The following is a 24,402-nucleotide window of genomic DNA, read 5'->3' as shown; positions in this document are numbered from 1 at the left end:
GGGAGAGGCTGTCAGGATGGGTCAACAAGAGTAGAGAGGGAAAGTAGCACACTTTGATGGAAGAAGAGTCCTTCAGGGTCTCAACCTGGATATTTCCATCTACCCAATACACATTCCCTCCTCTCAGAATTCTCAGCCGGCAGCTTCCAGTCTATGCCTTATTTTTCTTCTGGCATCTCTTGTGATGATCAGACATATTTCCAAAGTTTTATTCCTTAGAAAAACGCACCAGTCTCTCTCCTGTTCACCTCCTGGCTGCATCTTGGATTTTTCTCTGGCTGTGCCAAGACTCAAATAGCAGAATTCCAAGAACCACCAGGATCAAACCAGCCACGCCCATTCGGAAGAGATTCTCCACTGTGTAATCCTGACAGTGTGAGGCTGGGAATTGTAAACAAAAAGAGCAGGGTTCAAGGCAGACCCAAATCACCTCAGCATCCCTGTAGGCATGTACCTACTCCTGGTGAGCCTCAACCCTCAGAACCATGTTCCACACTGGGGTTTTTTCTTACCATTGTTGGGGTCTGACTGGTTTTGTGATGTGCTGTTGATATCAGCTGCTCCTAAGAATCAACAATAAATAGAATGGTGGATGAGGAGTTCAAGAGACATTTCTCTGGCATTCTATTTTCACATATGCATCTAAATTTCATAAATATTATGTAGTTTCATGCTAACAATCTTCACTTCTATAGCAGATATACACACACATTAGAATGTATGTATTTATAGATAGTATGTATATTTTCTATAAATATAGTAAATATTTATACATTAGTATTTAAGAAAATTCATACATATGTACTTGAAATAAGAAAAATAGTATGTAATTAGAAAGTAAACAAATGATACCTCCTTTCTTATAGTTAATATAATTTTATTAGAAAATAAGAAGTCAGTTGGACAACAATTGAGAGGGAGGGTAGCCGTAGTCAGTGGATAAAAAACTAATATTGGTACACCCAAATCAGTATCTTTATTATATACCCTAACTATTTTTGGAATATATAAAGGAATCAAAGACCTTACTTATAAGTTACTAAAGTAGATAAATAGCCAGGTGTGGTGGCTCAAACCTGTAATGTTAATACTTGGGAGGCAGAGACAAGAGGATTGCAAGTTCAAGGCCAGTCTCAGCAACCTAGTGAGACCCTCAGCAATTTAATAAGATCTTGTTTCAAAATATAAAATTAAAAAGATGGGGGTGTAGCTCAAAGGTAGAATGCCCTTGGTTTCAATCCCCAGTACCCAAAAAAGGAACAATACTTTAGATTAGCTATGAGTGTATACAATTTTTATGAATAAAACTTTAAAACTCTTCTTACATAAATTAACAAACTTAGTGTGTCTTGGATAGTAAGACAACATCAATAAAAACTTCTTTATGTTAGACACAAAGAAACCACAATGAAGGAAATTGCAATAGATATACAAATGACAAAGAGAAAGGAACAAAAACTTAGCGCCATATAAAACCAACAAACTGCAGTGCATACAACAAAGGAGAGAAAAAAGAACAAAATATTATAAGACAATCACAAAATAACTAACAAACAAATGGTCAACATAGTTAACCATTATCAAAATGGTAAGAGTAAGTTCTTACCTATCAATGACAACCTTTAATGTGAGTGGATTCAATTTTCCAATAAAAATATGTAGAGTGGTTGGATGAATTATAGAAACAAAACAACAACAAAAACACAAGACCCAACTTTATGCTGTCCACGAGACATTCACTTCACCTTTAAGGATGCAGATACATTCCAAAAGCGTGAAAATGGTCAAAGCTATTCTATGCAAACAGAAACCCCAAATTAGCAGGAATGGTTAGCCTTATATTAGGCAAGATAGATTTTTTAACTCTAAGTTAAAAAATGTTAAGCCGGGTGTGGTGGTGCACGCTTGTAATCCCAGCATTCAGGAGGTTGAGACAGGAGGATTGCGCAGATTTGAAGCCAGCCTCAGATACTTACTAAGGCCCTTTACAACTCAGTGAGACTCTGTTTCAAAATAAAGAATTAAAAAAAAATAGAGTTGGGTGTGTCACTGGGAGGTAGAATGTCCCCGGGTTCCATCACCAGTACCAAAAAAAAAAAAAAAAAAAGTAAGAAAGAGTAGAGTCTGATGGTGCATGCTTGTAACCTCAGTACTTGGGAGGCTCAGACAGAAGAACAATGGGTTCATGGTCAACCTCAGCTACTTAATAAGGCCCTCCACAACTTAGTAAGACCCTGTTTCAAAATAAAGAATAAAAAATAAGCCGGGCGTGGTGGCGCACGCTTGTAATCCCCGCACTTGGGAGGCAGAGACAGGAGGATCACGCAGGTTCGAAGCCAGCTGTGTGCGCTGGCTTAGGAGACCCTGTTTCCAAATAAAAATGTAAAAATAGGTCTGGGAGTGGAGCCCGGAGGCAGAAGGGCTTTAAGGAACCCCAGTACCACCAAAAAAAAAAAAAAAAAAAAAAAAGAATACAAAATAGAGCTGGGGATGTAGCTCAGAGGTAGAATGTTCCTGGGTTCAATCCCCACTACTGCAAAACAGTAAAAAAGTGTAAAAAAGAAACAGAAGATTATCATATAACAACATAGGGATCTCTTCAATGAGAAGATATAACAATTGTAAATATACACCCGCCCAACATTGGAGCATCTAACACATATATTAGTCAAATATTACTAGATCTAAAGGGAGAGAGAGAGACCAAAATACAGTAATACAGAGAAGTTAAACATTCTACTTTTTACAATGGGAAGATCATCCAGAGAGAAAAAAATGAAGAACCATTGTATTTTTTTTTTTTTGAGTGCATATGGTATTAGAGGTGGAACCCAGGGGCCTTCTACCTCTGGGCTATACCCCCAGCCCTATTTTATTATTATTTTTATTTGGAAACATGATCTCCTAAGTTGCTGAGAGCTTCACCAAGTTGCTGAGTCTGACTTAGAAGCTGTGATCCTACTTTCTCAGCCTTCTAAATACTGGAAAGTCAGGCATGAGCCACCACAACTGGCTGAACCATTGGATTTAAACATCTCTCTAAATCAAATGGATCTAATAGACATATAAGAAATTCTAACCAACAGAAAACACATGGAATATCCTCCAGGATAGATTTTATGTTAGGCCATAAAAATGCCTTAATAATTTTAAGAAAATAAAGATCATATCAAGTATCCTTTCTGATCACAATGATGTAAAACTAGAAATCAAATTGTGCATGGCGGTGCACACTTGTAATCCCAGTACTTGGGAGGCGGAGACAGGAGGAGCGAAGGTTCGCGGCCAGCCTCAGCTACTTAGTGAAGCCCTCTGCAATTTAGTGAGATCCTGTTTCAAAATAAGGAACAAAAAATAGAGCTGGGGGTGTAGCTCAGAGGTAGAGTGCCCTTGGGTTTAATCTTCAGTACTACGAAACAAGCAAGCAAGCAAACAAACAAAGCCCTAGAAATCAGTAACAGGAGAAACTTTTAAAATTTTACTAGTACATGAGAACTAAGAAACATACTCCTAAATAACCAGTGGGTAAATGAAGAAATTAAGAGAGAAATTTAAAAATTTATTTGGACAACAGAAATCAAAGGACAGCATATTAAAGCTATGGAATACAACAAAAGCAGTCTAAGAGGAAGTATACAGAATGAAATGCCAATGTTAAATATCTCAAATAAACCATCTACTATTGCACCTCAAGGAATTAGAAAATCAATAAAACCAAATCCAAATTTAGGAAAAAGAAGGAAATAATGGTGATGAGAGGAGAAACTAAATGAAATCGAGACCGAAAAGCAATATAAAAGATTAACAAGCTGGATGTGAAGGGTCCCAGTTCTTAGCGAGACCCTGTTTTGAAATGAAGAAATAAAAGAGGCTAGGGTATAATTTGGAGATAGAATGCCCCTGGGTTAAATCCCCAGTACAAAAACAAAACAACAAAATAAAGAGTTAGTTCTTTGAAAAGATAAAACAAAATTGATAAACCCCTAGGTAGGTTAAGGGAAGAGAAACTAGCCAAACAAATAAAATCAGATATGAAAAAGGAGATATTGCCACTGATATCACAGAAACACATGATAAGAAACTAACACTTTCTATATCAACAAGTTGTCTCATCTAGAAGAAATGGATAAAACCTGAGACATGTAGAATCTACCAAGATCCAATCATAAAGAAATAGACCACACTGGGCGTGGTGGCACAAGCCTGTAATCCCCACGCTCAGAGGCCTGTAATCCCCACGCTCAGAGGCCGAGACAGGAGGATCGCACAGGTTCAAAGCCAGCCTCAGCTACTTGGTGAGGCTCTCAGCAACTACATAGTGAAATCCTGTTTCTAAATAAAGTATAAAAAAATAGGTCTTGGAGTATAGCCCGGAGGTAGAAAAGCCCCTGGGTTCCACCTTCAGTACCCCCCCCCCACACACACAAAAGAAATAGACCACTAATTGCTGAGGACACTGAATCAGTAATAGAAGTCCAGAAGTTGGCAGCTATATTGCTGATGCTGACTTCAAACCTGTGATACTCCTGCCTCAGTCTTCCAAGTACTAGGATTACAGATGCCCAGCTGCTAAAGCAATCTTTACCCCAAAGAACAAAGCAAGCTGGGCACGGTGGCACACGTTTGTAATCCCAGCGCTTGGGAGGCTGAGACAAGCGGATCGCATAGGTTCGAATCCCACCTCAGCTACTGAGTGAGACTCTCAGCAACTTAGTGAGACCCTGTTTCCAAATAAAGTATAAAAAACAGGTCTGGGAGTAGAAAACAGGCCTGAAAGTAGAAAAGCCTTGGGTTCCACCCCCAGTACAACACACACACACACACACACACACACACACACACACACACACACACACTGCAGAAGCATTACAGTCCCTGACTTCAAAATATACTACAAAGAGCAGAACTCAGTGGCCCATGACTGTAATCCCAGTACTTGGGAAGCTGAGACAGGAGGATCACAGGTCAAGAACAGCTTCAACAACCTAGTGAGACTGTTTCAAAACAAATATATGAAAGGGGCTGGGGGTTTAGCTCAGACAGAATGTCCCTGGGTTCAAGTACAAATGCATGTATGTTCTCAAAAGTATATTGCCAAGACCGCCTGCTGCCTCGGCATCTATGTGTTGAGACCCCACTCCACATAGCCAATCGGCAACAAGCCCCGAGAAGGAGGTGTCGTCTCTGGCCAAAGTACCCCCCCACTTTTAGATACCCTTCATGACTATTATTCTCTTGGTATTCTTTTAACTCTCTACACGAATTGCTCTGGTGATGTGAGATCAGGACTATGAAAAAGAAATTGAGTCCGTGGATATAAATTTTCTAATAATTTGTCTAAACGCCCTTGGCTTTGCTCAATAGTAATGAAAAAACTGGCCAGAACTCAGATGCTGTGATAAACATTCCAGCTCAGACCCTCACTCTTATCACTAACTCAGGTTAAGCCATTAACTAGCTCAGTTCAAGGTAACCCTGTTTACCCTTGAGACCCTGCCTAGAAACTTTGGGTGTGACTTCAAAGCAATTTGACTGATAAACAACTTAGTTGCCAAAATACAATAGAGCCAAGGAGAAAGATCGTTGACCTTTACGCCCAGTATGAGCGTTCGAGACAGGGAGAATGCCGCATGGCTAGAAATGAAAATGACAAAATAAAGGACAGATATTCTAAATATATATGTATGAAGAAAAGGAAATACCGTAAGAGTAAGAAAGCACTTTTGCATGAAGAAGAGCTTATCATAAGAATGTCCCAACTGGGAAAGAAAGGAATTAGAAAGTTAGAAGCAGGTTGCAGAGGGTATGTGATAGGGAAATGGATTATTAAAGACGAATAGGCTTTTAATAGGCTTGTTGTCTAAAAAAGAGTGTTCAGCAGTTAAGGAAATACATCTGACAACTAAATCCAAGAACTTCATGGTGTTGTTTGTGATGTCTTATTTACCAAGCTGTGTTGTGAGTTTTTGTAAGCTTTCAGACTTCAGAAGGCAAGGCGGATGAGATCTGAGAGACTCCCATCACATCTCCCTGGACCGCCATATCTCCCCATGCTTGTCATATGGATATAGATGGAAACTTCAAAAAAGAAAGCAAAAGAGGATTCCATGAGAAGGCGTATTCTCCAAGCCCTGGGCCTTGGGCGTGCCTGTATTGCCTTTGGAATTTACCCTTGGACCTGCCCTGCTGCAATATCAGAAGAAAGATCTGGAGTTAATCTCCTAAATGCTGGACTAGTCATTTACTTTGTTTATATGTAATTCACTATTGTTTTGCTGTGATTGCCCCCCTTTCTTTTTTTCTCCTATTATTAATCTCACTGGTGAAAGGTATAAATTTCTCTGGGTTCCTGTAATAAATTGTCATTGGCTCAAGAAGCCTTTGTCCATGTCAGATTCTTTCTAGGGAGCGCCGTCATTTAGGGACCTAAAGAAATTTAGTCCCTAAAGTGAAAGAATCGCTGCAGACAAGAGGCTGCAGAACTTCACTCTAATCCTTCCCCACCTTTACTGAGGTTCTCGATCGCGAGTGGACTCGCCCCCCACAGGACTGAGCTGGTTTGCGGCAGTATATTTACTAAAACATCATTGTGTGGGCATAAAACCAGATTCAGAAACCAGTGGAACAGGACAGAGAGCCCAGGAGTAAGTCTGCACATCTATAACCAACTTATTTTTGACAGTGGACCAAGGATATACACTGGGAAAGGGTGAGTCTCTTCAATAAATGGTCTTGGGAAAACTGAATACCCATCTGAAGAAAAATAAAACTGGACCCCTATCTCTCATCAAATATGAAATTCAACTCAAAATATATTAAAGATTTAAATATAAAACATGAAATTATGGAACTACTATAAGAAAACAGAAGAAATAGAGTGGGTAAGGATTTTGGGGATAAGAACTCAAAAGCATAGAAAACAAAGGCCAAAATATATCATTGGGATTACATCAAACTAAAAGCCTTCTGCTCAGCAAAGGTAACAGTGAACAGAGTGAATAGAAAACCTGCAAGAAGAGAGAAATAAGTTTAAACCATCCATCTGACAAAGCGGTTAACACCTAGAATATATACGGCACTGAACTCAGAAGTACACACACCAAAAAGAAAAAGAAGAAACATCCAATTTAAAGATCTTAATAGACATTTCTCAGACTAATACACAGAAATGTCCAAAAGATATATGAAAAAATAAGAGGTGGGCAATGAACATCATTAATTATTAGGGAAATGCAAATCAAAACCATAATGAGCTACAATCTCATACCAGTATGAATGGCTATTATAAAAGAAAGGAGGAAGAGGAAGGAGGAGGAGGAAGAGAGAGAGGGAGGAGAAAGAGGAGGAGGAAGAGGAAGGAGGGGGAGGAGGAAGAAGAGGAGGAGGAGGAGAAGAAGAAGAAGAAGAAGAAGAAGGAGGAGGAGGAGGAGGAGGAGGAGGAGGAGGAGGAGAAGAAGAAGAAGAAGAAGAAGAAGAAGAAGAAGAAGAAGAAGAGGAAGAAGAAGAAGAAGAAGAGATAAGAAGTTCTAGAGAAAGCTGGGCCTGGTGGTGCACACCTGTAATCCCAGTGCTTGGGAGGCTGAGACAGAGTTCTCAAGGTTCAAGACTAGCCTTAGTGAAACCCTCAAAAACTTAGCAAGATCTGGTTTCAAAACAAACAGAAAAGCCAGGCATGGTGGCATACTCTTGTAATCCCTGCACTTGGGAGGCTGAGACAGGAGGATCGCGCAGGTTCGAAGCCAGCCTCAGCTGGCTTAGGAGACCCTGTTTCCAAATAAAATATAAAATAGGTCTGGGAGTGTAGCCCAGAAGTAGAAGGCCCCTGGGTTCCATCCCCAGTACCACCAAAAAAAAAAAAAAAAAAAAAAAAAAAACAAATAGAGAATGCCCCGGGTCACACGCACACACACACACACACACACACACACACACACACACACACACACACACACACTAATGCACACACAGATGCTCGTACATGCGCACATGTGTGCACATACACACCATCAGTAATAGAGGACAAAAATAGACATATACACAGAAAATGCAGCACAGACATGGATTGCTGGGACTGATCTCACATGCAGGAGGGGATGGGCTGCCTCTCCTTGGACAGAGAGAAAGTGCTTCTCTCTGTCACTGGCACAGAAGGGTCACATTCTCTCCTAGGGCCACCCTGGGGCCTGGCTGCACCTAGAGGGAGGCTGTGGCAGGGAGCTGTCCTAGAAAGGAGGGTGAGGACCCCATCAGGATTTCAGCTGAGATCTCCCCAGGGCCTGTCTCTGAGAACCCTTGGTGTCTCTGTCTGTCCCTCTTGTCTCTGACTCTGTCCCCTGTCACTATGTGTCTCCTTTACTAAGACCCCTTTCACCCTGGCCTTCCCCTCCTGGGGCTCCCCCAGCAGGGCCTGTGCAGAATCTGCATCCATGGCTGTACCCTCTGGGATCCTCGCCTGAGATCAGGATGTCCAGGGGCTCACTGGGGGCTGAACACTCGGAGGAGAGGCCATGTCCACCATAGCATCTGTACTGGTCCCTATGAGAGGTGCTCACAGGGCCCAGGGGGAAGTTGGCCTGTAGCCTGCAGCCTGCGAGAGCCCAGCCTGTGGCTGCCAGCCAGGATGCTGGCGGAGGTCACATCTGCCCCCCTTGGACAAAGCGAATCCATCATAGCTGAGGTCAGAGGACACTGGAGGGCGAGCTTCTCTCCAGGGGCCAGGACAGGGCCCCACGGGGTCAGGAGGGAGGGCTTCCTGGACACCCCTGGAGGGCAGAGGAGCCAGGGCTCAGGGCTGCTTCCTCCAATCCCTGCCCCTCCCCTGCTGCCTGCAGGTCTCTGTCTCTCACACCTGGCACCTGGGTCTCTGGCTCTGGAGCCCTGAGCTTCCCTCAGCCATTCTCCCACCTGGGATCCTCTGAGAGCAGAGCTCATGGCAACTTGTCAGCTGCCTCTTAAAACAAAAACGGATTTGTTTAAAGATGAGGCTTCCTGTAATCTCAGTACTTGGGAGGCTGAGACAGGAGGATCTGGGTTTGTGGCCAGCCTCAGCTACTTAGTGAGACCCTATTTCAAAGTAAAGAATAAAAAATCGGACTGGGAGTATAGCTCAGAGGTAAAATGCCCTAGGCTCAATCCCCAGCACCACACACACACACACACACACACACACACACACACACACACACAAGATGGGGCTTCCTTACCTGGAACCAGGACCTCCAGGGGGTCACTGGAGTACGATCACAATTCAGGTTTTATTCTGGCATAGCCATAGCATCTGAATGTCCAACTGTGGCTGGGGGTCATGGGGCCCATAGGGAAAAGGGCCTGGACGTGACCATTGGGCTGTCGCTGTGAGTCCAGGGTCTAGGACAGCCTGTGTTCTCCCTCCTCAGTAAGGACAAATCTGTCAAATCTCAGTCGTGAGTCACACTGGAGGGTCACATTCCCTCCTGAGGCCACCACAGGGCTGGGCAGGGCTGAGAGGCTGGGTTTGCCGTAGACTCCTAGGAGAGCAGGAGGCAGCGAGTTAAATGGGCTTATATCTCCCATGTTACCCACAGGGCTGGCTGTGAGAGGGGACATCCTGAGAGCAGACCCCCTCCCTGAGGGCAGAGCCTGGGGCTGGGGTCCCTAAGTGTCCTCTCACCTGTCACCACCAGCTCCAGGGGGTCACTGGGCTCTGACCAGCCAGCAGGGCTGTGATACCAACAGTGATATCGCCCTGCATGGTGCTCTGTCATGGACAGGATGGAGAACTTGGCCTTGTTCCAGGGCTCTAGTGGGGTCTGTCTGTCCCAGAGCTCAGAGTGTCCTTCTCTATACAGGCGGTACTCCAGGGCCCCCAGGGTCCCCTCACACCAGATGGTCACTTGCTTCCCCCGGGTGATCATAGAACTTGGCTCAGCCCAGAGCCTGGGCTTGGGGAGGCTTTCTGCAAAGAAATCCAAGGCTGGGTCCCAGTATGTTCCCCACTCTGACTCCAGCTCTCAGCCCAGGACCCTCCAGACTTCCCCAGCATCAGCTTATCACCCTCATTGCCCATAGTGGCCCCTGTTCCCCAATGAGCAGCAGGGACTTGGGACACTGGGACACACTCACCTGCCTGCACTGGGGTCCTGGGGCCCAGACTTAGTCCTGGAAGAGAGTTCCCTGTGAGAGGTTTTCTCTGAGGCCTGGGCAGCTCCGGTCCTCCCTGGAGACTCTGAGACCTTGATGTCCTGCTAGACCAGGGCCTGCTGTGGGCTGGGGCCCCTCCCACACCCTTCCAGAATAGGCGTCCCCTCCCCTCCCAGGTCTCACCGAGGCAGAGCAGGGCAGTGAAGATGGGGTCATGGCGTCCCCTCCCAGTGCTCTGGGTGTGCAGATGGAGGAGACCATGGTGCCCAGCAAAAGAGACAATGAAACAGGGTGTGGGCCCTTGGGGGCCAGGTCCTGCAAGTCACGTGGTTGTCACATCAAGCAGCCTCACAGGAAGGGGAACTGATACCCAGGATCATAGCTCTCATTTCCCCAGGGCTGGACTCCAAGATCTCTAAAGATAGCTCAGACAGTAACATGGTCTCCCCTGACCCTATCCTCTGCCTGTGTGTCTATCCTCACTTAGGGCCAGGGCATAGTGGCAAATGCACCTGGTGTTTCCTGAGTGTCCCCTTCCTCTCAGAGCCTCCCCATGGGTCCCCTCCCCTTCTCCAGCCCATCCATGTGCATAGCGCTGTGGGGTCCCGCCATGGCCAGTCATCAGCCCCGCCCTGGAGATGCTGCGGGGAAGATGCAGGCCCTGCTGCAGGTGAACACAGCAGCAGAAACACTGAGCACTGACGCACAGCTCACCTGGAGCTCCGTCCTGGGTGAGCACAGCGACAGGTGCAGGGACGTGGGATGGAAACGGCTCTTGTCCTGGTTCTGGGTGTGGGTTCTCTGCACCAAGCATTTCCATTCATGGATTTCCCTTTTCTTCTCTCAGGGGCATCCACCCTCATCTTCCTGCATGCCACATGTGACTGATTGCTGTTGAGTTGATGAGGCTGGCCCCAAACCTATGATTCCCCTAGGTTCCCGTTTCTGTTCTCAGATTGCTCCTCCTCATCCTGTGATCTTGCCTTCAAACTTGAGGAACAACGGTTGGGTTCATGCTCTGATTTTGAAGGGAAAGGCAGCCATTACATAAATATCCACTTATCATTCACTGCCCCCAAGGACTCTGAACAGTTTCTTCCCTTTTCTGAGTATCACCTGCTCAGACACACATCCACAGGAGAACTCAGTTCAGCTGGTGTAAGTGGGACCTGTCTTCTCTGAAGAAAGAAGCCAGTGAGTTCTTGCTCAAAAGTATATTCTCTTGCCATTTACGTATAACACAGCACTGGAAATCCTAGGAAGAGTAACCCAGATCAAAACCAACCTAAAATATATCTAGACTGGAGTGATGGTGTATCTGTTTTGTGGATGACATGATCTTTAATCTATAGAAAATCCTGACAACTCAACCCAATGTGATTGTTAGAACTGGTAACAGAATCCAGTAAAGTTACAGGATCCATAACCTACATGCAAACAAAACAAAACAAAACAAAAAAACATGCATTTTAGCCAGCTGCAGTGGCACACACCTGAAATTCCTGTGCTTGAGAGGGTAAGACAGAAGGATTACAGGGTTGAGGTCAGTCAGCCTTGGCAACTTAGTGAGGCCCTCTGCAACTTACTGAGACCCTGTTTCAAAATGAAAAAGAGGGCTAGGGGTGTAGTTCAGAAGCAGAACACCCTTGGGCTCAATTTTTATTACCACAAAAATTGGTTGCATATTTAATTATTTATTTATTATCATCATTTGTAGTAGTAATAGGAAGAGGAGGAAGAGGAGGAAGAGGAGGAGGATTAAATCCAGGGGCATTCTACCTCCAAGGTACAGCCCTAGCCCTATTTTATTTTTTATTTTGAAACAGGGTCTCACTAAGTTGCTGAGGACTTCATTATGAAGTTGATGATGCTGGCCCCAAACCTATGATTCTTCTGTCTCAGCCTCCCAAGTACCAAGATTATGAGTGTGTACCACCACAGAGGGGTCATGGCATCCTCTCCCAGTGGTCTTGACACACAATTAAAGAGACCACGGTGCCCACAGAAGAGATGGACACACAGTATGTGGCCATGCCGGGCAGGATGATGTCTGTCATACAGCTATGACAAAAGCAGCCTTGCAGGAAGGGGAATTGGCCTCCCCAGGAGCCTGGCTCCCTAGGGCTGCGCTGGTTGAGCTCTGGATTCTCTACGGGCAGCTCTAGAAAGAATGATACCTTCCCTGAGTCCTGGCAGCAATCTGCTGTCCTGAAATACTTCTTTGCCCATCAGATCCTCCCCCACCATTATCTGCTTTTTTTCTCTGTAGCTTCAATATTTAAGAAACAAGAAAACAAGAACAAGAACAACAACAACAACAACAACAACATATGACCCTTAACTTTCTGATCATGGCTTATTTCAGTGGAGTGAAATAAGAATTTGTGTGTGTGTGTGTGTGTGTGTGGGAGCTGGGAATGAAACCCAGGGGCTTTCTAACTTCGATACACCCCCAGCCCTATTTTTTAAAATTTTGAAACAGGTTCTTGGTAAATTGCGGAGGGTCTCGCTGAGTTGCCGAGGCTGTCCACAAACCTGCAATCTTCCTGACTTTGATATTAGCTTGAGGTATACCAAGTGCCCGTGGCTTGGGTGAGGTCACGTTTGTGCTGAACACTATATAGACCTGCTTCCTCTGCTCAAAAAAACAAGGAACCAAGGGTCTTTCTGAGACCCATGACTATTGCACTGCCATTAAGTCCCCAGTCAATTGAACTCTGCAATCCTGTCTCTCCCTGCCTCTTTGTTTGTTCTCAGGGCATCTCGCCACCAGTTCTTATACTCTGAAACTGGGTTTTTCCAGAAGAGATGCCTCACTTAAAAGTAATTATTAAGCCAGGCATGGTAGCATCCTCTTGTAATTCCAGTACTTGAAAGGCTGAGACAGGAGCATCACAGGTTCAAGGACAGCCTCAGCAATTTAGTGAGACTCTCAGCAACCTAGTGAGATCCTATTTCCAAAGAGGAAATGCAGTCTGTCTGAGACTGTAGCTTGGAGGTAGAATGCGTCTGAGTTCAAATCCCAGTACCATAAAAAAGTAACATTAAAAAATAATAAATTAATAGCATGCTAGTGAGGAGACTAAGTAGGGATCATTATAATAATGAAACTCAAGGCTTTCCTAAAAAGCAGAAAATGATCATGAAAACATTTATTGTCCTTCTGCGTGGAGAAGACAGAACTGGGTGGTGAGTTTTGGAATCACTGTGATCACTCTGCCAGCCCCAGCATTATGGAAGATACACCACGACCAAGTTGGTTTCTTCTCCCCAAAAAACAAGGCTGGTTCAACATACATAAATCAATACATGTCATTCACCACATAAACAGAACCAAGAACAAAAACCACATCATCATAGCAATAGATGCTGAAAAAGCATTCGACAAAATCCAACACCCATTTATGTTAAAAACACTGCAGAAAAGTGGGATAGAAGGAATGTACTTCAACATCATTAAGGCAATATACTGCAAACCCAAAGCCAACATTATATTGAATGGGGAAAAACTGCAAGAATTTCCTCTAAAATCAGGAACAAGACAAGGATGCCCACTATCACCACTCCTTTTCAGTATAGTCCTTGAGACTCTTGCCGCAGCAATAAGACAAGAAAAGGAAGTCAAAGGAATTCACATAGGAAGAGAGGAATTAAAATTATCCTTATTCACAGATGACATGATCCTTTATCTGGAAGACCCAAAGAACTCAACCAAAAGACTTCTGGAGCTGATTGACAAATTCAGCAAAGTCGCAGGATACAAAAGTAACCTAAAGAAATCAGTGGCTTTTCTTGACGCCAACAATGAATCCACAATGAAAGAAACAAAGAAAACAATTCCATTCACTATAACCTCAAAACCAATAAAATACCTAGGAATAAACCTAACCCAAGAGGTAAAAGACCTCTACAACAAAAACTATAAAACATTAAAAAAATTGGAAGATGGAAAGATCTCCCGTGCTCATGGACAGGTAGAATAAATATTATCAAAATGGCCATTCTGCCAAAACTGATCTATAGATTCAAGGTAATTCCCATGAATATATCAGCAACATTCTTCAGGGACCTAGAAAAATCAATTATGAACTTCATATGGAGTAAGAAAAGACCCAGAATAGCCAAAGCAATTCTCAGCAATAAGAAACATGCAGGAGGCATTACAATCCCAGACTTCAAGCTATACTATAGAGCAATAGTAGTAAAAACGGCATGGTAGTGGCACAATAACAGATATACTGACCAGTGGATTAGAATAGAAGATACAGAAACAAACCCACACATCTTTAGTCAATTAATCTTGGACAAAGGGGCCAAACTCATACGCTGGAGAAAAGACAGCCTTTTCAACAAATGGTGCTGGGAGAACTGGCTAACCATTCGTGAAAAGATGAATCTAGGGGGCCCAGGTCGCGGGACTCTGGGCCCCAGGCAGAACTGCGAGTAGCACGCCAGATCCCTGGAGAAACCAGGCCCAGTAAGACGCTGGGTTCTGGGCAGGGGTCGCGCGCGGCGCACAAAAGCCGGGGCCTGGGTCGCGGGACCCTGGGCCCCGGGCCGAACTGCGCGTAGCACGCCAGACCCCTGGAGAAACCAGGCCCAGTAAGACGCTGGGTTCTGGGCGGGGGTCGCGGGCGGGGCACGCCTAATGGGGCCCAGGTCGCGGGACTCTGGGCCCCTGCCGAACTGCGCGTAGCACGCCAGACCCCTGGAGAAACCGGACCCAGTAAGACGCTGGGTTCTGGGCGGGGGTCGCGGGCTGGGCAAGCCAGATGGGGCCCGGGTCGCGGGACTCTGGGCCCCTGCCGAACTGCGCGTAGCACGCCAGACCCCTGGAGAAACCAGACCCAGTAAGACGCTGGGTTCTGGGCAGGGGTCGCGGGCTGGGCACGCCAGATGGGGCCCGGGTCGCGGGACTCTGGGCCCCAGGCCGAACTGCGAGTAGCACGCCCAGTAAGACGCTGGGTTCTGGGCGGGGGTCGAGCACAGGGCACGCCAGCTGGGGCCCTGATCGCGGGACTCTGGGTCCCGGCCGAACTGCGAGTAGCACGCCAGACCCCTGGAGAAACCGGGCCCAGAACAGAAAAAGATAAAGAAAAATATCGGAGAGGTGGTAAGAAAGCCGTTATGGATGCCAGGACACTGGAGATGCAGACAAAACTTATCTAAATGCACTGGAACTTATGGAAAAATTCGCCGTGAAAGAGGACTGCTATTTCTCTATATTGTTAAGAATCTCAGACATCACATATAAGGAGAGAGTTTAGCGGAGACCAAGGAGAAATGCGGTGTTGAAAGAGTTCTTCGCGATGGTGGTAGAGACTTGTATTCAGGAGAAGCAGAAACCGGATCTTACCAACTTTATTTTTTTGGAGAAATTACACCAAATGTCGAATGCTACCATCACGCATGCTTAGGAACACTGGACAACATTCAGAGTGGAAAAAGAGCCTGGGAAGGATTTGAAACGGTGGAGGCAGTGGCAATGCCAGTGGCCAATATTCGGGGGAGGCAGAGATCTGATACATTACAACTGGAACCTTTGAAATACTAACCACAGAGACAGTGATCGGAACCTGCTGAGGGGTTAGGCGGGCGCCGGGGCCAGTGGCCGACATCGGAGCTTGCTGTGAGGCAGGGCCACTACTGAGGCCTCCGTGGCCGGGATTGGAACGTGCAGAGGGGTTAGACCGATGCTGGGGCCAGCGAGGCCGGCATTGGAGCCTGCCATGATGCAAGGCTTGTGCTAGGGCCTCCGAGGTCGGGTCCGGAACATGCTGAGGGGTTAGGCCGGTGCTGGGGTCAGCAAGGCCGGCATCAGAGCCTGCCGTGAGGCAAGGCCAGTGTTGGGGCCCCCAAGGACGGGACTGGAGCCTGCTGAGGGGTTAGGCCGGTGCTGGGGCCAGCGAGCCTGGCATCAGAGCCTGCCATGAGGCAAGGCCGGTACTTGGGCCTCCGAGGCCAGGATAAGAGCCTGCCGAGGGGTTAGGCCGGTGCTGGGGCCTCCGAGGCCAGGATAAGAGCCTGCTGAGGGGTTAGGCCGGTGCTGGGGCCAGCGAGGCCGGCATCGGAGCCTGCCTTGAGGCAAGGCCGGTACTGGGGCCTCCGAGGCCAGGACAAGAGCCTGCCGAGGGGTTAGGCCGGTACTGGGGCCAGCGAGGCCGGCATCGGAGTCTGCCTTGAGGCATGACCAGTGCTGGGGCCTCCGAGGCCGGGATCGGAGCCTGCCGAGGGGTTAGGCCGCTGCTGGGGCCAGCGAGGCCGGCATCGGAGCCTGCCTTGAGGCAAGGCCGGTACTGGGCCTCTGAGGCCGGGATCGAAGCCTGCCGAGGGGTTAGGCCGCTGCTGGGGCCAGTGAGGCCGGCATCGGAGCCTGCCATGAGGCAAGGCCGGTACTGGGGCCTTGAGGCCAGGATAAGAGCCTGCCGAGGGGTTAGGCCGGTGCTGGGGCCAGCGAGGCCGGCATCGGAGCCTGCTGTGAGGCAAGGCCGGTACTGGGGCCTCCGAGGCCAGGATAAGAGCTTGCCGAGGGGTTAGGCCGGGGCTGGGGTCAACGAGGCCGGCAGCGGAGCCTGCCGTGAGGCATGACCAGTGCTGGGGCCTCCGAGGCCGGGATCGGAGCATGCCGAGGGGTTAGGCCGGTGCTGGGGCCAGCGAGGCCGGCATCGGAGCCTGCCATGAGGCAAGGCCGGTACTGGGGCCTCCGAGGCCAGGATAAGAGCCTGCCAAGGGGCTAGGCCGGTGCTGGGGCCAGCGAGGCCGGCATCGGAGCCTGCCTTGAGACATGACCAGTGCTGGGGCCTCCGAGGCTGGGATTGGAGCCTGCCGAGGGGTTAGGCCGCTGCTGGGGCCAGCGAGGCCGGCATCGGAGCCTGCCGTGAGGCAAGGCCGGTACTGGGGCCTCCGAGGCCAGGATAAGAGCCTGCAGAGGGGTTAGGCCAGTGCTGGGGCCAGTGAGGCCGGCATCGGAGCCTGCCTTGAGGCAAGGCCGGTACTGGGGCCTCTAGGCCAGGATAAGAGCCTGCCGAGGGGTTAGGCCGGTGCTGGGGCCAGCGAGGCCGGCATCGGAGCCTGCCGTGAGGCAAGGCCGGTACTGGGGCCTCCGAGGCCAGGATAAGAGCTTGCCGAGGGGTAAGGCCGGTGCTGGGGCCAACGAGGCCGGCAACGGAGCCTGCCGTGAGGCATGACCAGTGCTGGGGCCTCCGAGGCTGGGATCAGAGCATGCCGAGGGGTTAGGCCGGTGCTGGGGCCAGCGAGGCCGGCATCGGAGCCTGCCTTGAGGCAAGGCCAGTACTGGGGCCTCCGAGGCCAGGATAAGAGCCTGCCAAGGGGTTAGGCCGGTGCTGGGGCCAGCGAGGCCGGCATCGGAGCCTGCCTTGAGGCATGACCAGTGCTGGAGCCTCCGAGGCCAGGATCGGAGCCTGCCGAGGGATTAGGCCGCTGTTGGGGCCAGCGAGGCCGGCATCGGAGCCTGCCTTGAGGCAAGGCCGGTACTGGGGCCTCCGAGGCCAGGATAAGAGCCTGCCGAGGGGCTAGGCTGGTGCTGGGGCCAGCAAGGCCGGCATCGGAGCCTGCCGTGAGGCAAGGCCGGTACTGGGGCCTCTGAGGCCAGGATAAGAGCCTGTCAAGGGGTTCGGCCGGTGCTGGGGCCAGCGAGGCCGGCATCGGAGCCTGCCGTGAGGCAAGGCCGGTACTGGGGCCTCCGAGGCCAGGATAAGAGCCTGCCGAGGGGTTAGGCCGGCGCTGGGGCCAACGAGGCAGGCAGCGGAGCCTGCCGTGAGGCATGACCAGTGCTGGGGCCTCCGAGGCCGGGATCGGAGCATGCCGAGGGGTTAGGCCGGTGCTGGGGCCAGCGAGGCCGGCATCGGAGCCTGCCGTGAGGCAAGGCCAGTACTGGGGCCTCCGAGGCCAGGATAAGAGCCTGCCAAGGGGTTAGGCCGGTGCTGGGGCCAGCGAGGCCGGCATCGGAGCCTGCCTTGAGGCATGACCAGTGCTGGGGCCTCCGAGGCCGGGATCGGAGCCTGCCGAGGGGTTAGGCCACTGCTGGGGCCAGCGAGGCCGGCATCGGAGCCTGCCGTGAGGCAAGGCCGGTACTGGGGCCTCCGAGGCCAGGATAAGAGCTTGCCGAGGGGTTAGGCCGGTGCTGGGGCCAACGAGGCCGGCAGCGGAGCCTGCCGTGAGGCATGACCAGTGCTGGGGCCTCCGAGGCCGGGATCGGAGCATGCCGAGGGGTTAGGACGGTGCTGGGGCCAGCGAGGCCGGCATCGGAGCCTGCCGTGAGGCAAGGCCAGTACTGGGGCCTCCGAGGCCAGGAAAAGAGCCTGCCAAGGGGTTAGGCCGGTGCTGGGGCCAGCGAGGCCGGCATCGGAGCCTGCCTTGAGGCATGACCAGTGCTGGGGCCTCCGAGGCCGGGATCGGAGCCTGCCGAGGGGTTAGGCCGCTGCTGGGGCCAGCGAGGCTGGCATCGGAGCCTGCCGTGAGGCAAGGCCGGTATGGGGCCTCCGAGGCCAGGATAAGAGCCTGCTGAGGGGTTAGGTTGGTGCTGGGGCCAGCGAGGCCGGCATCGGAGCCTGCCTTGAGGCAAGGCCGGTACTGGGGCCTCGAGGCCAGGATAAGAGCCTGCCGAGGGGTTAGGCCGGTGCTGGGGCCAGCGAGGCCGGCATCGGAGCCTGCCGTGAGGCAAGGCCGGTACTGGGGCCTCCGAGGCCAGGATAAGAGCTTGCCGAGGGGTTAGGCCGGTGCTGGGGCCAACGAGGCCGGCAGCGGAGCCTGCCGTGAGGCATGACCAGTCCTGGGGCCTCCGAGGCCGGGATCGGAGCATGCCGAGGGGTTAGGCCAGTGCTGGGGCCAGCAAGGCCGGCATCGGAGCCTGCCGTGAGGCAAGGCCGGTACTGTGGCCTCCGAGGCCAGGATAAGAGCCTGCCAAGGGGCTAGGCCGGTGCTGGGGCCAGCAAGGCCGGCATCGGAGCCTGCCTTGAGGCATGACCAGTGCTGGGGCCTCCGAGGCCGGGATCGGAGCCTGCCGAGGGGTTAGGCCGCTGCTGGGGCCAGCGAGGCCGGCATTGCAGCCTGCCTTGAGGCAAGGCCGGTACTGGGGCCTCCGAGGCCAGGATAAGAGCCTGCCGAGGGGCTAGGCTGGTGCTGGGGCCAGCAAGGCCGGCATCGGAGCCTGCCGTGAGGCAAGGCCGGTACTGGGGCCTCTGAGGCCAGGATAAGAGCCTGTCAAGGGGTTCGGCCGGTGCTGGGGCCAGCGAGGCCGGCATCGGAGCCTGCCGTGAGGCAAGGCCGGTACTGGGGCCTCCGAGGCCAGGATAAGAGCCTGCCGAGGGGTTAGGCCGGCGCTGGGGCCAACGAGGCAGGCAGCGGAGCCTGCCGTGAGGCATGACCAGTGCTGGGGCCTCCGAGGCCGGGATCGGAGCATGCCGAGGGGTTAGGCCGGTGCTGGGGCCAGCGAGGCCGGCATCGGAGCCTGCCGTGAGGCAAGGCCAGTACTGGGGCCTCCGAGGCCAGGATAAGAGCCTGCCAAGGGGTTAGGCCGGTGCTGGGGCCAGCGAGGCCGGCATCGGAGCCTGCCTTGAGGCATGACCAGTGCTGGGGCCTCCGAGGCCGGGATCGGAGCCTGCCGAGGGGTTAGGCCGCTGCTGGGGCCAGCGAGGCCGGCATAGGAGCCTGCCGTGAGGCAAGGCCGGTACTGGGGCCTCCGAGGCCAGGATAAGAGCTTGCCGAGGGGTTAGGCCGGTGCTGGGGCCAACGAGGCCGGCAGCGGAGCCTGCCGTGAGGCATGACCAGTGCTGGGGCCTCCGAGGCCGGGATCGGAGCATGCCGAGGGGTTAGGCCAGTGCTGGGGCCAGCGAGGCCGGCATCGGAGCCTGCCGTGAGGCAAGGCCAGTACTGGGGCCTCCGAGGCCAGGATAAGAGCCTGCCATGGGTTAGGCCGGTGCTGGGGCCAGCGAGGCCGGCATCGGAGCCTGCCTTGAGGCATGACCAGTGCTGGGGCCTCCGAGGCCGGGATCGGAGCCTGCCGAGGGGTTAGGCCGCTGCTGGGGCCAGCGAGGCTGGCATCGGAGCCTGCCGTGAGGCAAGGCCGGTACTGGGGCCTCCGAGGCCAGGATAAGAGCCTGCTGAGGGGTTAGGCTGGTGCTGGGGCCAGCGAGGCCGGCATCGGAGCCTTCCTTGAGGCAAGGCCGGTACTGGGGCCTCGAGGCCAGTATAAGAGCCTGCCGAGGGGTTAGGCCGGTGCTGGGGCCAGCGAGGCCGGCATCGGAGCCTGCCGTGAGGCAAGGCCGGTACTGGGGCCTCCGAGGCCAGGATAAGAGCTTGCCGAGGGGTTAGGCCGGTGCTGGGGCCAACGAGGCCGGCAGCGGAGCCTGCCGTGAGGCATGACCAGTCCTGGGGCCTCCGAGGCCGGGATCGGAGCATGCCGAGGGGTTAGGCCAGTGCTGGGGCCAGCGAGGCCGGCATCGGAGCCTGCCGTGAGGCAAGGCCGGTATGGGGCCTCCGAGGCCAGGATAAGAGCCTGCCAAGGGGCTAGGCCGGTGCTGGGGCCAGCAAGGCCGGCATCGGAGCCTGCCTTGAGGCATGACCAGTGCTGGGGCCTCCGAGGCCGGGATCGGAGCCTGCCGAGGGGTTAGGCCGCTGCTGGGGCCAGCGAGGCCGGCATCGGAGCCTGCCTTGAGGCAAGGCCGGTACTGGGGCCTCCGAGGCCAGGATAAGAGCCTGCCGAGGGGTTAGGCCGGCGCTGGGGCCAGCGAGGCCGGCATCGGAGCCTGCCGTGAGGCAAGGCCGGTACTGGGGCCTCTGAGGCCAGGATAAGAGCCTGTCAAGGGGTTCGGCCGGTGCTGGGGCCAGTGAGGCCGGCATCGGAGCCTGCCGTGAGGCATTACCAGTGTTGGGGCCTCCGAGGCCGGGATTGGAATCCTGCCAAGGGGTTAGACCGGTGCAGGGGCCAATGGCCAGCATCGGAGCCTGGCGTGAGGCAAGTTCACTCCTGCGGCCTCCAAGGTCGGGACCAAAGCCAGCTTAGGGGTTTGACCGGTTCAGGGGCCAGCGAGACCAGAACTGGGTCCTCCCATGAGGCAAGGCCGCTGCGTGAGCCAGCGAGGTCCGGATCAGTCCACTGAGTAGCCAGGCCACTACTGGGACCATCAAGAGTGGGATTGGTACTTGCAACACAGCATGCACAGAGAAATATCGCAGAAAATATAAATCAGACGCTTCTCTTAATCAGCAATAACTAGGAGGAAAAGGGCAACAGGAAGAGGTTGAGCTATAGAAAGGGCCCTATAGTGAAGCAACTAATGTGATCAATCAGAGGGTATGTAATACTGGAGGACGGAGCCTCTTTAAAATGCAGGAGGTACATAAACAAATGTATCAAGGTAAATCACCAAAGAAGTGTGGGATGGAGGGAGGGGGAGGGAATGGGACGGGGGCTGGAGGAGGGCTAATTGGATGATGTGTGCTTGTATATCCTCTCAAGTCTTGTACTCCAATGTGATTGATATATGACTACAATGCACCAATTTAAAAAATAAATTAATTAAAAAAAATAAATATTGGCAAGAAAAAAAAAATAAAGTGAAACGTAACATTAACCTGATTAAATAGGTCATGATGCTTTTGTGCAAAGTGCACATGGAATATCTTAACAAATAAATACTTTACATGGTTTATTGTAAAAAAAAAAAAAAAAAAAAAAAAAAAAAAAAAAGATGAATCTAAACCCCTATATCTCACCATGCACAGGAATCAACTAATAATGGATCAAAGACTTAGAAATTAGACCTGAGACTGTGAAGTTATTAGAGGAGAGCATAGGCCCAACACTACAACATATTGGCACAGGCAGTAACTTTCTCAACAAAACCTCCAAAGCTCAGGAAATGAAAGCAAGAATTAACAAGTGGGATGGCATCAAACTGAAAAGTTTCTTCTCACCAAAGGAAACTATCAATAACCTAAAGAGGAAGCCTACAGAATGGGAAAAGATCTTCACCAGCCACCACTCTGATAGGGGGCTAATATCCAGAATATACAAAGAGCTCAAAAGACTCTACGCTAGCATAACAAACAACCCAATCAAGAAATGGGCAAATGAACTAAATAGACACTTCACAACAGAAGAGATACAAAGGGCCAATAGATACATGAAAAGATGTTCTACATCATTGGCCATCAGGGAGATGCAAATCAAAACTACACTGAGATTCCATCTAACCCCAGTCAGAGTGGTAAGCATAAAGAAATCAAATAACAACAAATGCTGGCAAGGATGTGGGGAAAGAGGAACGCTTTTACACTGTTGGTGGGAGTGCAAACTAGTTCAGCCACTATGGAGATCTGTGTGGAGATTCCTAAGAAAGCTAGGAATAGATCCACCATATGATCCAGCTCTACCACTCCTGGGTATTTTTCCAAAAGGGTTGAACCCAGAGAACTATAGCAACATATGCATACCTATGTTCATAGCAGCACAATTCGTAATAGCCAAAATATGGAACCAACCCAGGTCTCCATCAACAGATGAATGGATGGCAAAACTCTGGGAAATACACACAATGGAATTCTACTCAGCCATAAAGAAGAACAAAATAATACCATTTTCAAGAAGATGGAAAGTCCTGGGGAGCATTATGTTAAGTGAGATCAGCCAAGCACAGGAGGAGAAGGTACATATGTTCCCTCTAATATGCCCAAACTAGGGAACGTAGAGGATACCAGTGGTACTCCAGGTATTGGAGGAGAAATACCAGCAAAGCTTGAATGGAAAGATACAGGAGGAGGAAGTCTGACCTTGATTAATGAGGGTCTACATCCGAATATGTATAAAATTATGAATATGGCATGGATACCCTGGACACTCATTGCTGGGAGGGGGGAAGGGAAAACAGGGGCGGGGGGGGAAAGAGGGCACCAAGTATAGTTTAAATGTATACCATTTATGTTCAATAAAAAAATCAAAAAATAAAACAATGAAAAAAATAAATAATAAAATAACAAGGGTGGGGGTGTAGCTCAGAGGTCGAATGCCACTGGGTTCCTTCCCACGACCCACAAAAACAAAAAAAGGCAATTTACAAGCTCATGTACTTTATGCAAAGTTCTCAATAGAAATATATCTTTTGAAAGATTATATTTACAAATAACTAATTATATTGTGACAATTTTTAAACAAAGATAACTTTAAAGTCAAGCATTTGCCATTAATATATATGCCAGTCTAGTTAAATATTGGTTATTAATAATAATTATATGTAAAAGTCAAATTTAAATAAATTTTTATTTATATCATTAAAACTGTCATACAAACTAGACTTTTGTTTATACCTAAAAACTTTATTTTATATTTTCTTCATCTTTGTAATTGTTGGCAATAACCTAAACAATCCCTAAGCATTCATTACCTAAAAACAAACTATATCATTAACTTCATTCCAAAAATCTCTTCTAAAATAAGAAGGGGGATAGAGATTCATGTTTCCTCTAAGTATTCTCTTATGAACATTACAGTTTTTCTTTCTGTCAAATTGGTCATAGTTCTACAATATTAAAATGACATGCAGTGGAAACTCATTCACTGACTCAACTTATTCCTCAGGTCTTCTAAAAGAATCCCTCAGAGGGGAAATAGGAAGATCCCTCTCCATTAATGACTCTTGGCAGAGGATATGCATGTATAAAAAATAACATTTGTGTTTGAATCTCAGGTATAAATATTAGACGATGGCAAAGAAAACTCAGGAGATGCCTGAAGGAATCAAAAGGCTAAAGTGAACCCCTCAGGGAGTGGCTTCAGTAGAGCAGGGATGCCAAAGAGGACATCCGCCTGCGGGATCACTTGGGGGAAGATCAAACCGCCAACCAGAGGGCTGAATCAGAATTGGATAGCTTGGGACACACTGGAACACCAGGACACATATTTCTAATGATGTTAAGAATTAACAGGTTTGACATGCCACCTACCATTTACTTCGAACAATACTGCATGTTTACCAAAACTGCTTCCTAGCACAGGAGATAGTTCTTAATATGAGTATAACTTTATAGAAAAATCTAGATGGGTCTTTTGTGTGTTTCATGAAACATTACAGAATAATGTTTTAGATCTGAAAGACAGACTTGGCTTGCCAATGTACCTAAAAAGGTCAATCAAAAGGTTCAATTACTTTTATTTTTACAGGCCTCAGTTCTGATGCCTGGCAACAAGTTAATGCCACACAATTAACTACCCAGCTTTTGTATGACCAAAGGAGACAGTGGGATCCATCAAATGAGTTATTAAAG

General features: G+C 49.8%; 1 protein-coding gene and 1 pseudogene across 2 annotated transcripts in view; both read right to left on the bottom strand.

The window, feature by feature from the left end:
* Positions 1 to 244: 244 nt before the first annotated feature.
* LOC308268624 (leukocyte immunoglobulin-like receptor subfamily A member 5) overlaps positions 245 to 24,402 on the bottom strand; it is a gene marked incomplete at both ends in the record, with an annotated part of 464,412 nt that continues 440,254 nt past the window's right edge. Inside the window, one exon of the mRNA XM_080703733.1 lies at positions 245 to 381. Within this exon, the coding sequence (XP_080559859.1) occupies positions 245 to 381 (137 nt within the window). The remainder of the gene's footprint in view (positions 382 to 24,402) is intronic.
* LOC308267892 (leukocyte immunoglobulin-like receptor subfamily A member 5) lies at positions 9,241 to 10,335 on the bottom strand (annotated as a pseudogene). Its single transcript has 3 exons — positions 10,212 to 10,335; positions 9,650 to 9,934; positions 9,241 to 9,506 (listed from the first exon to the last, which is right to left on the bottom strand). The product of its transcript is annotated as a leukocyte immunoglobulin-like receptor subfamily A member 5 (transcript).

This window comes from Muscardinus avellanarius (assembly GCF_963383645.1).
Source record: "Muscardinus avellanarius genome assembly, chromosome: 10".
Taxonomy (NCBI): domain Eukaryota; kingdom Metazoa; phylum Chordata; class Mammalia; order Rodentia; family Gliridae; genus Muscardinus; species Muscardinus avellanarius.
The sequence above is the reverse complement of the archived record's forward strand: the minus strand, read 5'-3'. Positions and strand labels throughout refer to the sequence as shown.